The 15,816-nt window shown below is 41.0% G+C and overlaps 1 protein-coding gene across 1 annotated transcript; it reads left to right on the top strand.

Moving 5' to 3' along the window:
- Positions 1-815: 815 nt before the first annotated feature.
- Positions 816-13,001, top strand: LOC114350321 (suppressor of cytokine signaling 5-like). The gene is made up of 8 exons (XM_028301075.1): positions 816-858; positions 1,313-1,385; positions 2,669-2,753; positions 5,486-5,572; positions 7,064-7,178; positions 8,582-8,760; positions 9,617-9,734; positions 11,187-13,001. The coding sequence occupies exons 1-8, from the start codon at positions 816-818 to the stop codon at positions 11,300-11,302; spliced, it is 816 nt and encodes a 271-aa protein (XP_028156876.1). The 3' UTR covers positions 11,303-13,001.
- The last annotated feature ends 2,815 nt before the right edge of the window (positions 13,002-15,816 follow it).

The raw sequence follows: 15,816 nt of genomic DNA, 5'->3' as shown, positions 1-15,816 counted from the left end.
GCGGGCGAAGCCGCGGGCGGAAAGCTAGTTAAATATAAATTACTGCCCCCTAAAGCAGAACCATATTATCAATATACACCTAAAGCCGTTCTAGAGAGCCCCAGTCACAAATTATATTTTGACCGCGCCATATTAACCCTTAACTGGTATCGTGGGGGCCGCGCGGCCCCCACGCATGACGTTTTCTTTGATTTCTAAGTAGCTACGCATCGTGGGCAGCCAACATTTTTGGTATTCTCATTTCGGCACTACTCGCGTCTGGTGCAGGCGTTTCAGCACTGCATCATTCACCAGGACGAAGATATGCACGTGTTGGGGTCCGCGCGGCCCCCACAATACCAGTTACGTTAGTTTTTTTTTCATGGCAATTTTTATTTGTTTTTTGTTCTATTGCAGTATTGATGGCTTATAAGTGATAAAACAATAGAAGATACCTAGAACGAAGTCTTTGATTCCAAATTATCCTGNATCTCTAATAATTATCATGATAATAGGCTAGTTTCTTAAAAAAAATTTTTTTAGTCCGTCATGTTTAATATCAAAAAATATTGGACACATATATTTTTATTTGTCAATCTAACAAATAATTACATAGTTATGGTGCGTTGAAGTTCCGCACAACGTCACAACGTGCGGCACTTATGCACGCATTGACGTCACGGGCCTCTTCTTATGAACTTTGGCGCGCTTCATATCTTTAAATTTTCATTAGTTTGAAAAAGTAAAAAATACGTGTAGAGTATTTTTTGATAAGTTAACTGACGGACTAATTAAAACTCTTGCTTTTTGACCCAGGCAACATCCCTATTATCGTGATGTCGTTAACGCCCACCACTGGACGCAAGTGCGGAAATACACGTTCGAAAACTTCGAATACAGGTCATTTTCCCGAGCGCATTTTTTTTTGTTATTATCAACCGATAATTATTCATCTGTTATTATCACGATAATTATCATGAAATTAGAATCTATTCGATATAATTTACAATGACAAGGAGACCGTTTAGTGCAAAGTCGTTGAAGAGAGTGCGTCAGGGTCGTCTTCGTGGATGTTCGCTCGCGAACCGAACATTGCTCGTTCGTTCGCCGAACGCTCGCCGCCCGCTCGCTGCCCGCGGGCAATGTCCGTGCGTAGACAAGGCAACATCATCATCATCATTTCAGCCATAGGACGTCCACTGCTGAACATAGGCCTCCCCCAATGCTTTCCACGTTGATCGATTGGTAGCGGCCTGCGTCCAGCGCTTCCCTGCTACCTTTACGACAAGGCATATTTATTTAATAATAAATAATAATAAATATTTTTTCCCAGACGGTGACGCTTTTCGTCGTACCAACGGCGAGCCCACAGCGGAGGTTTACGTGCTATCTGTCGCGCCTCGCACGTAAGTATACCCTTCTAAACCTTTCCGTACTAAATATATTACAATCGTAATCTTAATATTATGTGATTAATCAGCGTTTATTAAATGAACCCATTGGCGTCGTGTTAAGGATAAGAAAAACTTTGACAAAAAGAAAATCTAAAAAGAACAAAGGGACTTAAAAGTAAGTATACACGCATATTTTTGTGCCAAAAACGCGCCCGCTCAGCATTAAGAAGGAATTAAAAAATATGCTTGAAAGCTTGGGTTAGCTTAACTCAATGTAAAGACATTTCTTCCAGTGACAAATATTCTTTATGGATGGATGGACGTTTCACTTTCTGAAGGACGAATATTATCTTTTCTCTCACGCAAACGTAGAAATAATCCCTACTTAGTATTATAAATGCGAAAGTAACTCTGTCTGTCTGTGTCGCTTTCACGCCTACCGATTTTGATGAAATTTGGCATAGAGATAGTTTCGAGTCCCGGGAAAGGACATAGGATAGTTTTTATCCTGGTGATAAAGTTTTTCTGTGACAGACAAAATTCCACGCGGGCGAAGCCACGGGCGGAAAGCTAGTTACTCTATAAAAAGATTTCTTGCGGATCACATTAAAATTCATTTATTTTTGCAAATGGGCTTTTAAAAAACACTTTTACACGTCCCAATATTAACCCTACCACTGCTTCGGGACAATAAATGGGCCAGTGCTGAGAAGAAGCAGCGCAAGAAACTCAGTCACTATTTGTCAGCCTCCTTTTCAAGGTTTTACAGTCTTTAAAATATACAAATTATAGTCATAAGTATTGATGCGAGCTAGGTAGTTAAACATTCCAAACATTTTTATCTTTTATATAATCATCAACTTTATAGTAGCCCTTTTTCATTAAGGTGCTTTTGATATGTGCTTTAAAGGACATCATCCATTTTGGTCCAAAATCAAAAGTGCCGGCCAAAAAATAAAAGTGCTGTATTCTGATAGAATACGTCCGCCTTAGCATTTATTACTATGGCACCAAAGCTGTAGCACCACTATGAATAGTCGATGACTTTTAGATCTCAAATACTCGACGCACAGTGGAGCTACGGCTTTGGTGCCATAGTAACAAATGCTAAGGCGGACGTATTCTGTCAGAATACAGCACTTTTTTTTGTTGGCCGGCACTTTTGATTTTGGACCAAAAATATATGAAACGTGGATGATGTCCTTTATGAATGGGCAATTCTACAACAGTTTGTGGTAATTTACTGAAAAGTTTAATTAGTGTCATCATTCTTTATCGTATCATTGTCCTTGCAGGGCGGACGGAGAAGCGTCTTCGGAGCGCCGCAACGACTTGGCTCAGCCGGCGGACGGCTCCATCCGACTGCATCCGCATTTCCAGGTGACTGACTGAATTAAAAAGAAAGAAAGAAACATTTATTGCCATGGACATCACAAAAGACGTAAAATAAAAAAAAAAGCAAAGACAGAGGTGACATAAAACATACAATGAATGAGCAAGTAAACTAAGCAGTGCCACCCTGTCGCACAGCGATGCCCATCGCAATGGACTCCACTCAGCATATGCCGTGGCCCCCGGTGAGGGAGGCCACGACGCTGGTTTTCAGTGTGTGAATTACAACCCCTAAACTAAATGGCAATGCCAGATTTTGTATGGAAGGTGGCGTCTTTTTTTTTCGCGCGGCCATCGACCAAACCTTGTTTTTTGATCACAAAATAGTGTAATAAACCAAACTTACTATGACATGTATACCTCTAAACTCAGTCTGAACTGAGTTACAAGCGTTAGAAGTTTGATGATTTTACATACTAGATTTGCTTTCTGCGCGCAAGTTTTGTAAGAAATTGCAACAAAATAGTGACATTGTATGTGTAAACAAACAATACCATCCATTATAGGCTCCAGACATCAGTGTGGAGCAGAATCAGCTCAATAAAAAAATAGCGCAATATTTTGTTGCAATTTCTTACAAAACTTGCGCGCAAAAAGCAAATCTAGTATGAGAATCATCAAACTTCTAATGCTCGTAACTCAGTTCAGACTGAGTTTAGAGGTATACATGTCATAGTAAGTTTGGTTTATTACACTATTTTGTAATCAAAAAACAAAGTTTGGTCGATGGCCGCGCGAAAAAAAAAAGACGCCACCTTCCATACAAAATCTGGCTTTGGCATTTAGAATGTCCCAAATTCAAATCGATGAGCATAGAAATCATGATAACGCTTCTTCTCAGCACTGCATATTACTGTTCCGAAGTGATAGAGTTGGGACTTTAAAAGTGCTCTTTGAGAGCCTACTTTCATAAATAAATAAATAAATCTTTGGACAATTTCACACTATGGGTGTTTAGCTTGACAACTATTGACTTGATAAATAAACGATTTGATTTTAACCTTATGCTAAGGATTTTAAATGAAAGTCCTTTTTTAAGGATTCAGTCTATAATCTTCTAGGTTGAAGGTTTTACATGGTATAAAGAGCAAAAGTGGAAAAAAGTGAGTTTCGCGCTCGAGAGTTGGTTTGAAAATGGCCAGTAGTCGATACTACGCTTCCACGCAATCTATGCACATGTCGTGGCAGCTTTTAATTAAGGCTACACTATAAACACGTATTGTTTTCTATGTTTTTTTTTCCTGTTAATTGTGTATGTCTTGTTAGCTGTCCTTAAATAAATAAATAAATAAAATAAATGGCCGGCGTCTCGCTAGTGCGGTACTGCACTTCCTGTTTGGAGGCATTAGTGTTGCGCGTACCTCCGGCGAGGGGTGGAAACGGTGGAATGCGCCGTGCGCGAACACCTTGATATCGATATTTCCTGTGTATTTCCCATGTAAACTCTGATTTTTAATTCGACGGAATTTTGACATTTCAGAAGTGTTTCCAACATTGAAACATTCCCACTAAGGATGGAGAGCATTTTCACAAATTAAAAAATAATCCTTTCTTGAATTTAAGGTTTCACTTAAAAAACTAAGGCTTAAAAATGTACTGATCATTTCAAAATGGTTATTTGAATTTTTATTATCATATTTTAGAAGTTACAAAAAAAATTGGGAAATTATTTTTCTATTACTGGACTCCCTGGCCAATAATCCATGGGTTACAAACCTTTTTTATGAAAATCCTTTTGTTAATAAAATCTTAGCTTCATAAAATAATCAATTTAAGAGCGTTGTTGCAAAAAGTTGGCATTCGAATTTTAGGTTTTTATTGCTTGACGTCGCGTAGTGAGTGCGCAAACTGCATTTATCTGTACAATTTCAACGCTGCGTCGACTAAACGATCTTAATCCGTAGTTGTATCGTACCTAAGACAGTACATCATACATAATAATAAAGAAATAATGTATAATTTACCTATTTGATTTTTTCTCAGATCAGACTTTTAGCAAAATCAAGTTACGTAATTAATGTATTTTTTACACTAGTAAATCCCGCGACAAGTTTTTAATCTTTAAATTGAGTAAAGTAATAAGTTGATGGGTTTGAAAGAATTTATGTTTTANCTTAGAAATAAATTTGTTGTAATATTAGTTCAAAGTTGTGCCTTCGCGAGTTATCTGGAAATCGGGCTTTCGAAATTCGCTGTTTTCGTAGGCAAAAATCCAATTTGAACGAGATTTTGTCAATAGACATTCCGTAAAAACGTATGATAATTACGATGATATAAGTCAAAAGAAGCTATAACAATAAATTATATGACTAAAATCATTTCGAAATCTGCCAAATTCTCGATTTCTGCATGAAAAATGTGACAACGCTCTTAACAAGATGCCAATTTTATAATCCAAGTTGATTATGATGACGATAATGATGATTGAGGATCAATACATATTTTCGTTTATGTTAATATGTTGTTTTACTGTGTTAAAAACACGTTTTTTTTTCTATTTATTCTCTAAAATGTACATAATAATTAGTGTATATTGAATTCTCACGAAACAAACAATAGTTCATTCTTGTAAGTTGTAGTTGATGAAATTTCATTTCATATTATTTATTAATAATTCAAAGCAAAAAAGGCTTATTACATCTGAATTGTCAAAAAATGACAGCTGTCAGAATTCCGTCGAATTAAAAATCGGACTATAAATGATTATTCTCCTTGCACAGGTGGTGTGTGGCGAGGAAATCCGCGCGTTGTTGTTACGGGCGCACGCGGCGCCGCAGCCGCAGCCGCCGGCGAAAGTGCACACCCAGGTCTGTATATTTTATCTATCTTACTCACTTTTAGAAGGATACTGTTATTCTATGTGTAAAACAATTTATAACAAGATACCAAATCGCTTTAAAGAACTGCATATAAATCGATTCAAGTCAGCTTTGCGCACGTGGCTTTTGGAAAGAAGCTTTTACTCGATTGAATTTTTAAAATATAAGGAATAATAATTTATAATCATTAGTCGATGCAGGGTTTAATTTGCTTGTATTTGATTGTTTGTGTTTGTGACGTCATGACTCTTAATGTAATACTGACTAATATTGTATTCTACTATAAATGTGGATACTTACTACTGAAAATCAATATTAATAAGATATTTAATGTTAATCGACATTTAATAATTATGTAATACCAATCGACATTTAATAGTATGTAACATCAATCGACATTTAATAATAATAATATGTAATACCAATCAACATTTACCTAATCTATAATTTGCATGCTAACTGACATTGGCTAAATAGGACTGCACTTTTATAAAATACCATCCACCACTTATGTATTTACCCTATTTATAAGCAAATAAAGAATTTGAATTTGAAAAAACTGTATTGTATTGGTCTTGTCATCTTTGCATGCATTATTTGTTTTGTAAAGATGTTTTGAGTATATCTTTGTCAATAAAATAAAATTAAAATTAATAGCAGGGACCAAGACCGTATCTATCCTACTTATCTCTTTAAAGGTTCTTTTAAGGTTCTATAGTATAGAAGGAAAAACGAAACCTGTGTAGTAGAATTTCCCATGTAGGAGGGGGAGTGTAGATAAATGACAAAGGGGCGTAAGAAGATATCATGGGAGCGTAAAAAAAATTCAGGGGAAAGGGAGAATAATGTCACAAGGAAGATAAATATGTCAGGGTATGGAAAAGTCAGGGGGTGTAGAAAAAATGTCTGGGGGAAGGAGGGTAAAATGACTTGTGGGTCTGGGGAAATGCCAGGAGACCTGGAATATGTCAGAATGGTGTGGAGAAATTGCCCTGCCCTTTGTTTCGGTCCATTCTATTGATTTTATAAATCATCATTGTTGCCGACGCGTAAAACCTCCGTGGTAGAGGTTTTTCTCTTAGGTTTGATTTACATTAAAAACTTCGTTTGACATCCTGTCAGTTAAAAAGTATTCCGTGCATATAGTTCCAAAATACTGTGGGTCTAGACAAAGTGCAAATTATAATCGCAAACCAGTCGAAAAGTGGTCGAAAAGCCCCTTTTTTGTATGGAGTTTTGACGGATTCGATTTTCGATTCGATCAAAAAGTGCGTTTTGTCTAAGGGGGCTGGACTGTCCTGTCGATGACATTGACAGTGGGGCGCCACCGTCAATACCGGATCGCTGGTTTAGATTTTTGCCATGTTGGAAACCATATAGTTGAACGATGGTAGCGCCCCCCTGTCATTGAGTTTGGTGGGACAGTTCAGCGTGGGTCATCTATACGCTGGTGGCTTACAATCATTGTCTATTTTACAGGTGGACTACATCCATTGCTTGGTACCGGACCTCCAGCAGATCACGGCGTGTTCGTTCTACTGGGGCAAGATGGATCGCTACGAGGCGGAGCGGCTGCTGGATAACAAGCCCGAGGGTATGACAATACATCATCATTACAACCTTGCCGAAAGGCATTAAGTCCGCCTTATTACACTGTTTTATGTGCAATTTATCTATCTATCTAAATAAAAATGAATTGCTGTTCGTTAGTCTGATCAAAACTCGAGAACGTCGGGGCCGATTGAGCTGATTTTGGTTTTAAAATGTTTGTCGTAGTCCAGGGTAGGTCTAAACGGTGAGCAAGTAAGGAAAAATTGCGAAGGCTTATTTATTGCCTTTAAGGCGGAACAGAGTTCGCCGGGTTAGCTAGTTATAAATAAATAAGTAGAATAAATTATAAAGAATTTAGACGAACAGACATTTAATTTTTCCAGGACGTTGTTCCATTTTCTCTTTCTCAGGGACGAATGTTCGGTTTTCTCTTTCTCAGGGACGAATGTTCGGTTTTCTCTTTCTCGAGGACGAATGTTCCGTTTTCTCTTTCTCGAGGACGAATGTTCCGTTTTCTCTTTCTCGAGGACGAATGTTCCGTTTTCTCTTTCTCTAGGACGAATGTTCCGTTTTCTCTTTCTCAGGGACGAATGTTCCACTTTCTCCTTTTCAAGGACGAACGTTCTACTTTCTCCTTTTCAAGGACGAACGTTCTACTTTCTCCTTTTCAAGGACGAACGTTCTACTTTCTCCTTTTCAAGGACGAACGTTCTACTTTCTCCTTTTCAAGGACGAACGTTCTACTTTCTCCTTTTCAAGGACGAACGTTCCATTTTCTCCTTGACGAACGTTCCATTTTCTCCTGAACGAATGTTCTTATTTCTCCCGGACGAATGTTCTTATTTCTCCCGGACGAATGTTCTTATTTCTCCCGGACGAATGTTCTTATTTCTCCCGGACGAATGTTCTTATTTCTGCCGGACCAATGTTCTTATTTCTGCCGGACGAATGTTCTTATTTCTCCCGGACGAACGTTCCATTTTCTCCGGGACGAACGTTCCATATTCTCTAGTACGAATGTTCTACTTTCTCCAGCATATTTTTAAGAAATGTGTACTGAAACTTTTTTGTAATATTTATTATGTTGAATTCACTGGAAAACCTTGGGAAAGGCCTGAAACGAACGATTATGCTGAGTAAAATTTATCAGTTAGTATGTGTATATCTAATGTCTTATATTATTAAGTATAAGATTAGAAGATTTTAATTTAATTTAATTTATTGTACAGATTATTTTATGCTCAGTAATTTATATAAACTTTAATACTTCTTGTATGGGGTGGAGGGTTAATATTCTGAGCAACAGGAATTTTCCTAATTCAGGTATTAACCTGCCACAATTTCTTGATTGTTAATAATATTCTTATTGTTTTATATGTATTGTATGTGGTGACAAATAAACAATTAATTATTATTATTTATTATTATCTTATCTTATCATTGCAGGCACGTTCCTCCTCCGCGACTCGGCGCAAGAGGAGCACCTATTCTCCGTCTCGTTCCGCAAGTACGGCCGCTCGCTTCACGCGCGCATCGAGCACTATCAGCATCGGTTCAGCTTTGATTCCCACGATCCCGCTGTTTTCGCCGCGCCTACTGTCACTGGGCTTATTGAGCATTATAAGGTTTGTGGGTGCTTTATTATTATCTTCTTTAATATAAAAATGAATCGCAAAATGTGTTTGGTAAGCGCATAACCACGGTAATACCAAAGTAAATACAAATGAGTAGGTTATCTTCATAGAAACGCACCGAACGCGGTTTGTATGTGAGCGCGCCAACACGTATGCGGCGCGCACGCACACACTGACAAAATTTAACGTGGATTAGCGGGGAGATGCGCCGAATTTTGTCAGTGTGTGCGTTTGTATTTACTCTGGTAATACTATATGATATTATTACCGTAGCATAACTCAACAACGCCTGGTCCAATTTTACCAATCCTTTTTTTTTAATGTTTGTTGAAGTCCAAAGATGGTTTTTACGGCGAGAAAAAATAGAACAAATTCCGGGTAAACCCTAAAAACAGCCCTTTTTTCACGTGGGCGAAGCCGCGGGTGGTAAGCTAGTTTCATATTTATAAAATACGATGTTGGCGGTACGATTATAGCCAGATACTACAAATATTTTTTATGTAGGGACACATAAGGGCGCATAAGGATGCGCTTTATTTTTTTTTTCATATTTTTAGGGATAGGACATTAGTAGAGCTACCTCCCCTAGCAGTTTGATTCACCCATTCTGGGACAGCCTGTATAATGATGTATTTGTAAATCATATTTTGGCTGTAACCTGTTTTGTACGTCTTATGGCTGATTTTTCAATCGTCAGATAACTTTTATATGAAGAATAAGTTTGGCACATTGACAGTTTCAGTATGGGAAATATGTCAAAATGACAGGTTATTCTTCAGATAAAAGATATCTGAGGATTGAAAAATCAGCCCTTAAACAAATAAATAAATGATGTAATATGTCGCAGGATCCGGCGTGCGTGATGTTCTTCGAGCCGATGCTGACGGCGCCGCTGCCGCGCGCGGCGCCCTTCCCGCTGCAGCAGCTGGCCCGAGCTGTGATCGTCTCGCACACCACCTACGACGGTACGTATAAATTTCAATTATTATTAGTACGAATGAAAGCGCTGCGTGGGCCGTCCACCCACAACGTAGACCGACCTCCTAATAACGATAGCAAGTGCTGGAGCAGGGTTCAAAAGGATAATTATCAATGATAATTAATTATCACGATAGTTATCGTGATAATAACAAAAAAATGCGCTCGTGAAAATGAACTGTATTCGACGTTTTCGTACGTGTATTTCCGCACTTGCGTCTAGTGGTGTGCGTTAATCAACATAGATAGTTTTAAAACCTGTCTATTTAGCTACACAATAATCACTAGTTATCTAGCGTCAAAATATTTATCTATTTTCCAAGCTTTATACGACTAGCGATGCGGATAACTTGACAACAATCAGCTACCAAAAACATAAAGAATTTCAGAAGAGAATCAGAATTTCTTATGAAACAATGACAAATGTATGTACTGTTGATAATTATCCGATAATTATCAGATAATTATCATGAAACGTAATTAAACTTGATAATTTCTAACCCTGTGCTGGAGGCAGGCCAATTGGTCAAATATGCCATGCCAATCTGAGCGGTGTTAATGGGAGCTCCAATGACTGAATGATGTAGCGGGTACAATAAACTGTTCCAGTCTTAACGTAGTGGATTCGGCTGCCATATAATTTTACTTATTTATAGAAACCAACAGCATTACATTAATTAGTTATTTAACAGTTAATCGTTAAAATTATGATTATTAAATATTCTGTTTGCATGTGTTTTTTAAATAAATTATTTCATTTATTTTATAAATGGAGACAAGTATGTATTCCCGTAAGCAGGTTTTAAGACGCCATCGGATCCAAAGCGAGTTGTTTATACGAGTTACCTGCTAGGCTGAAAACATTTAATTTTCGGATAGATCCAGTTAATTCTGTAACCTATTATTGGTACCGTTGGATAGAGCTTGTGAAGCACTTTCAGGATCAGTTTTTCGATATCTTGTATAGTTTAGAAATAATCGAGTGAGATCACTTATCGTTTCCACCCTGTATATCTCCTCCAATATGTCCACCTCATGGTAGCTAAATGGGCTTTTGTCACGAGTGCTAGAACAGTTGAGCGACGAAGGGGCTCGAACCCTCGTTCCCGTAATAAAAATATGCTTTTATGATGTAGTTTCACCCCCTTTCCGGGGTTGCACTTTATGCAAGGTTACACTGTATTTGACATAGCTGGAGGGGTTTGCTAATATTCTTTCTAATTGGAAGCCACGATAGCCGAGCGGTGAAGGGGTCAAACTGGCTGACTCGTGATCCGGGGAACGCGGGTTCGGTCCCCGTTGCTTCTCGACTATTGTGGTGAGCTCACTCGTGACACAAGCATATTTAGTACGAGAGGCTATCGGGATTGTTAGTAATTTGTGCAAAAAAAAAACAAATGACTAATAGCAATAGTAATCTTTAAAAAAATGTCTCCCAGGTGTGGAGAAGCTGCCGCTCCCTCTGCGCCTGCGAGCATACCTCAAGGAGTACCACTACCGGCTGCGGGTGCGCGTGCGGCGCCTTGAGCCCGACCTGTTCCCGCCGCACTGCTGAGGCGCCGCCTGCGCGCTGCCGCACTGCCAGCGCGCCGCGCTGTGGCGCTGACACAACCGCTGTCTGCTGTCCAGGCTGTCTGAGAAGACAGCGCTCGACTGGATGGCTAGACACTGTTTTTAAACTGGCGCTGGACTGATGGACACTGTGTGTTAATGAGTGATAACTGTGCGACTTAGTGATAACCCCTTAAAACGCCTTGTGAGACTTAGTGACAACCCCTTGTGCGACTTAGTAATAACCCCTTGAGCGACTTAGTGACAACCCCTTGTGCGACTGACCGATAACCCCTTGCGCGACTTAGTGACAAACCCCTGTGCGACTGTATGAGCGAGTGACATCACACCTGTTCCCGCCGCACTGCTGAGGCGCCGCCTGCGCGCTGCCGCACTGCCAGCGCGCCGCGTTGTGGCGCTGACACAACCGCTGTCTGCTGTCCAGACAGTCTGAGAAGACAGCGTTGGACTGGATGGCTAGACACTGTCAATAAACTGGCGCTGGAAATGAGTGACTTAGTGATTACCCCTTGTGCGGCTTAGTGATAACCCCTTGTGCGGCTTAGTGACAACCCCTTGTGCGACACCCCATGTGCGACTAACGGACAACTCCATAAGAGACTGAGTGACAGAAACTTGTGCAATTGACTATCCTGTTCCCGCCGCACTGCTGAGGCGCCGCCTGCGCGCTGCCGCACTGCCAGCGCGCCGCGCTGTGGCGCTGACACAACCGCTGTCTGCTGTCACGGAGTGCCAGCAGCTGTGTCGATGAGCTACGATTTCTAGTCGGTTAACTGTGCGACTATAAACCGGCGCTGGACTGTGTAAATGAGTGATAACTGTGCGACTTAGTGATAACCCCTTAAAACGCCTTGTGAGACTTAGTGACAACCCCTTGTGCGACTTATAGACATCCCCTTGTACGACTGTGTGAGAGAACCTTGTGCCACTGACTATCCGAAGTAATGGTGCTGATAAGCTACATTGGACTGCTGCGTGACTTATACTACGACTATTATAGACAACCCCCTGTGCGACTGTATGAGTGAGTGACATAACACCTGTTCCCGCCGCACTGCTGAGGCGCCGCCTGAGCGCTGCCGCACTGTCAGCGCGCCGCGCTGTGGCGCTGACACAACCGCTGTCTGCTGTCACGGAGTGCCAGCAGCTGTGGGAAAAGTACGCTGGACTGGCTGGCTAGACACTGTCTATAAACTGGCGCTGGACTATGTTAATGAGTGATAACTGTGCAATTGAGTGACTTAATGATAACCCCTTGTGCATCTACTGAGTGACTTAGTGACAACCCCTTGTGCGACTTAGTGATAACCCCTTAAGCGACTGTCGGATAACCCCTTGTGCGACTTAATGACAGACCTTTCTGCCAGCGCGCCGCGTTGTGGCGCTGACACAACCGCTGTCTGCTTTCTGTGCCCCAAGCAGACGAAATAATGGCGCTGATAAGCTGCATTGGACTGCTGGCCACTGTCTGAAAAAAAAGTGCGACTTAGTGACAACCCCTTGTGCGACTGACGGGTAACCCCTTGTGCGACTTATAGACAAACCCCTGTGCGACTGTATGAGTGAGTGACATAACACCTGTTCCCGCCGCACTGCTGAGGCGCCGCCTGCGCGCTGCCGCACTGCCAGCGCGCCGCGCTGTGGCGCTGACACAACCGCTGTCTGCTGTCCAGACACGCTGGACACACTGAGAAGACGGTGTTGGACTGGCTGGCTAGACACTGTCAATAAACTGGCGCTGGACTGTGTTAATGAGTGATAACTGTGCAATTGAGTGATTACTGAGTGACTTAATGATTACCCCTTGTGCGACTGACGGATAACCCCTTAGAACCCCTTGTGCGACTTATAGACAACTCCCTGTGCGACTGTGTGAGTTAGTGACTGCCAGCGCGCCGCGCTGTGGCGCTGACACAACCGCTGTCTGCTGTCACGGAGTGCCAGCAGCTGTGTCGATGAGCTACGATTTCTAGTCGGTTAACTGTGCGACTATAAACCGACGCTGTACTGTGTAAATGAGTGATAATTGTGCGACTTAGTGATAACCCCTTAAAACGCCTTGTGAGACTTAGTGACAACCCCTTGTGCGACTTATAGACATCCCCTTGTACGACTGTGTGAGAGAACCTTGTGCCACTGACTATCCGAAGTAATGGTGCTGATAAGCTACATTGGACTGCTGCGTGACTTATAGACAACCCCCTGTGCGACTGTATGAGTGAGTGACATAACACCTGTTCCCGCCGCACTGCTGAGGCGCCGCCTGCGCGCTGCCGCACTGCCAGCGCGCCGCGCTGTGGCGCTGACACAACCGCTGTCTGCTGTCCAGACACGCTGGGAAAAATGTGCTGGACTGGATGGCTAGACACTGTGTTTAAACTGGCGCTGGACTATGTTAATGAGTGATAACTGTGCAATTGAGTGACTTAATGATAACCCCTTGTGCATCTACTGAGTGACTTAGTGACAACCCCTTGTGCGACTTAGTGATAACCCCTTAAGCGACTGTCGGATAACCCCTTGTGCGACTTAATGACAGACCTTTCTGCCAGCGCGCCGCGTTGTGGCGCTGACACAACCGCTGTCTGCTTTCTGTGCCCCAAGCAGACGAAATAATGGCGCTGATAAGCTGCATTGGACTGCTGGCCACTGTCTGAAAACTGTGCGACTTAGTGACAACCCCTTGTGCGACTTAGTGATTACCCCTTGTACGATTGAGTGACAACCCCTTGTGCGACTTAGTGACAACCCCTTGTGCGACATATAGACATCCCCTTCCGTGACTTATAGACAACCCCTTATGCCACTGACTAACCTGTTCTCGCCGCACTTCTGAGGTGACAAAATCTTCCTTGTTAGACTGGCTTGCCACTATGCGACTGAGTGATAACCCCTTGTGTGTGAATGAGTGAAAACAGCCCATGTTACTGACAGATTACTTCTTGTGTGAATGCTGAAAAAAACCTGCTATACAACTTTATAACTACTTGTGTTTGACTGACTGACTGATGAATAACCCCTTGAATGAATTACGAGTAACCCCTTGAACGAATGACGAGTAACCCCTTGTATGACTGACTGATAACCCCTAATATGTGAGTGACTGACTGATCAATTAACCCCTTATAAAATAGATTGATAACCCCCTTGTGTGACTGTGATTTTTCGTGACTGAACCCCCTTTCGTGAAGGACTGGCCTAATGACAGTGGACTGTAGAACCAGCGCAACGTATTGCTTGCTAGCAGTGTGCGACAGTGATTCAGCGATGCTGTGTACAGTGACAGTAGTGCGGTTACAAGTGGCCATCAAACCCACGTGTGTGACTTACGATGGCTGGCACAGTGTTAAAGTGCGGTGTTAAAGAATAGTGACTAAAACAGTTCAACATTAAATGAAGTATAGTTGACCTATACATAAGTCAACAAACCTTTTTTTGTGTCTGGTTTTGCGGCATTTGAAAGAAGATGAGTTTAGTGTCTCATCATATCACCAAGGCGTTCAGCAAAAAACAAGATCTACCAATAGGGTGACAGTACTAAACTGGGATATGGAAGAATGGAATCCCCGAACATATGGTACATGGATCCATCGTAACAGTATCTTCAGTGACAGAAGTATTATGCAATTTGGTGCCATATTGCTGACACAATAAGAGCTACACTATACTAACAGTGAAACTGGAGTAATTCATCAAAACAGTGGGCCAATGATAGTTTGAGCTTATAAAAATGGACACTACGGGACTATTCCCACCTCTCGTTCCCACCGCTGCAACTCCTGTGCAGCCAGGATCTACAGCTTGACCGCCGATAACCCAACCAGTGAAGGTCAAGTTTGTCCTGGGGGAAAATGGACACTAAGAACAGTATAAATTACCGTTTTTTTGTTGATAATCAGTAAGGTACTTGAAAATACCTATTACTGTTAAGATATTGGTTAAACTCAGTATACCAAGAGAAATTTATTATGGACAGCAGTTGGGAATTTGAACTTTGCGCACGGATAATAAAGAACATAATGAGCCTTGCTCAATTTACCATGAGTATTACTATTTAAAATATTCGTTTGGCCATTATAACATAGATAGAGTGTGTTTACCGTATGATGATGTTGAAATATCTGATGAATTATCGAAGTGAGAGTTATGAGAAACACAGTATTCTGTGTTAAAGAAAAGTGATTTGAAAGTGATTTAGAAATTAACGAATAAATTGTAGCTCAATATAAAAATGTGTCATAAAAATTTAAATAGACGTTACATTGAAGAAACTACTTGTAAATTGATAAGACCGTCCTTCGTACGTTGGTGAGACAATTCAGTAATATTAACGGATAAATCATGGTAAAATCAATACAAATATACTAAACTACGGGAATATATAATGTGTGTATATTAACAGAGTTATAGTAAATAACTATATTTTATACTAGTGTAATGGATATGTACATAAGACTATGTACAGGCAAGTGTTTGCTTGTGAAAAGTTTAAAGTGT

Source organism: Ostrinia furnacalis, unplaced genomic scaffold (assembly GCF_004193835.3).
Source record: "Ostrinia furnacalis isolate ACB-3 unplaced genomic scaffold, ASM419383v2 OfSCF0867, whole genome shotgun sequence".
NCBI lineage: Eukaryota > Metazoa > Arthropoda > Insecta > Lepidoptera > Crambidae > Ostrinia > Ostrinia furnacalis.
The sequence above is the reverse complement of the archived record's forward strand: the minus strand, read 5'-3'. Positions and strand labels throughout refer to the sequence as shown.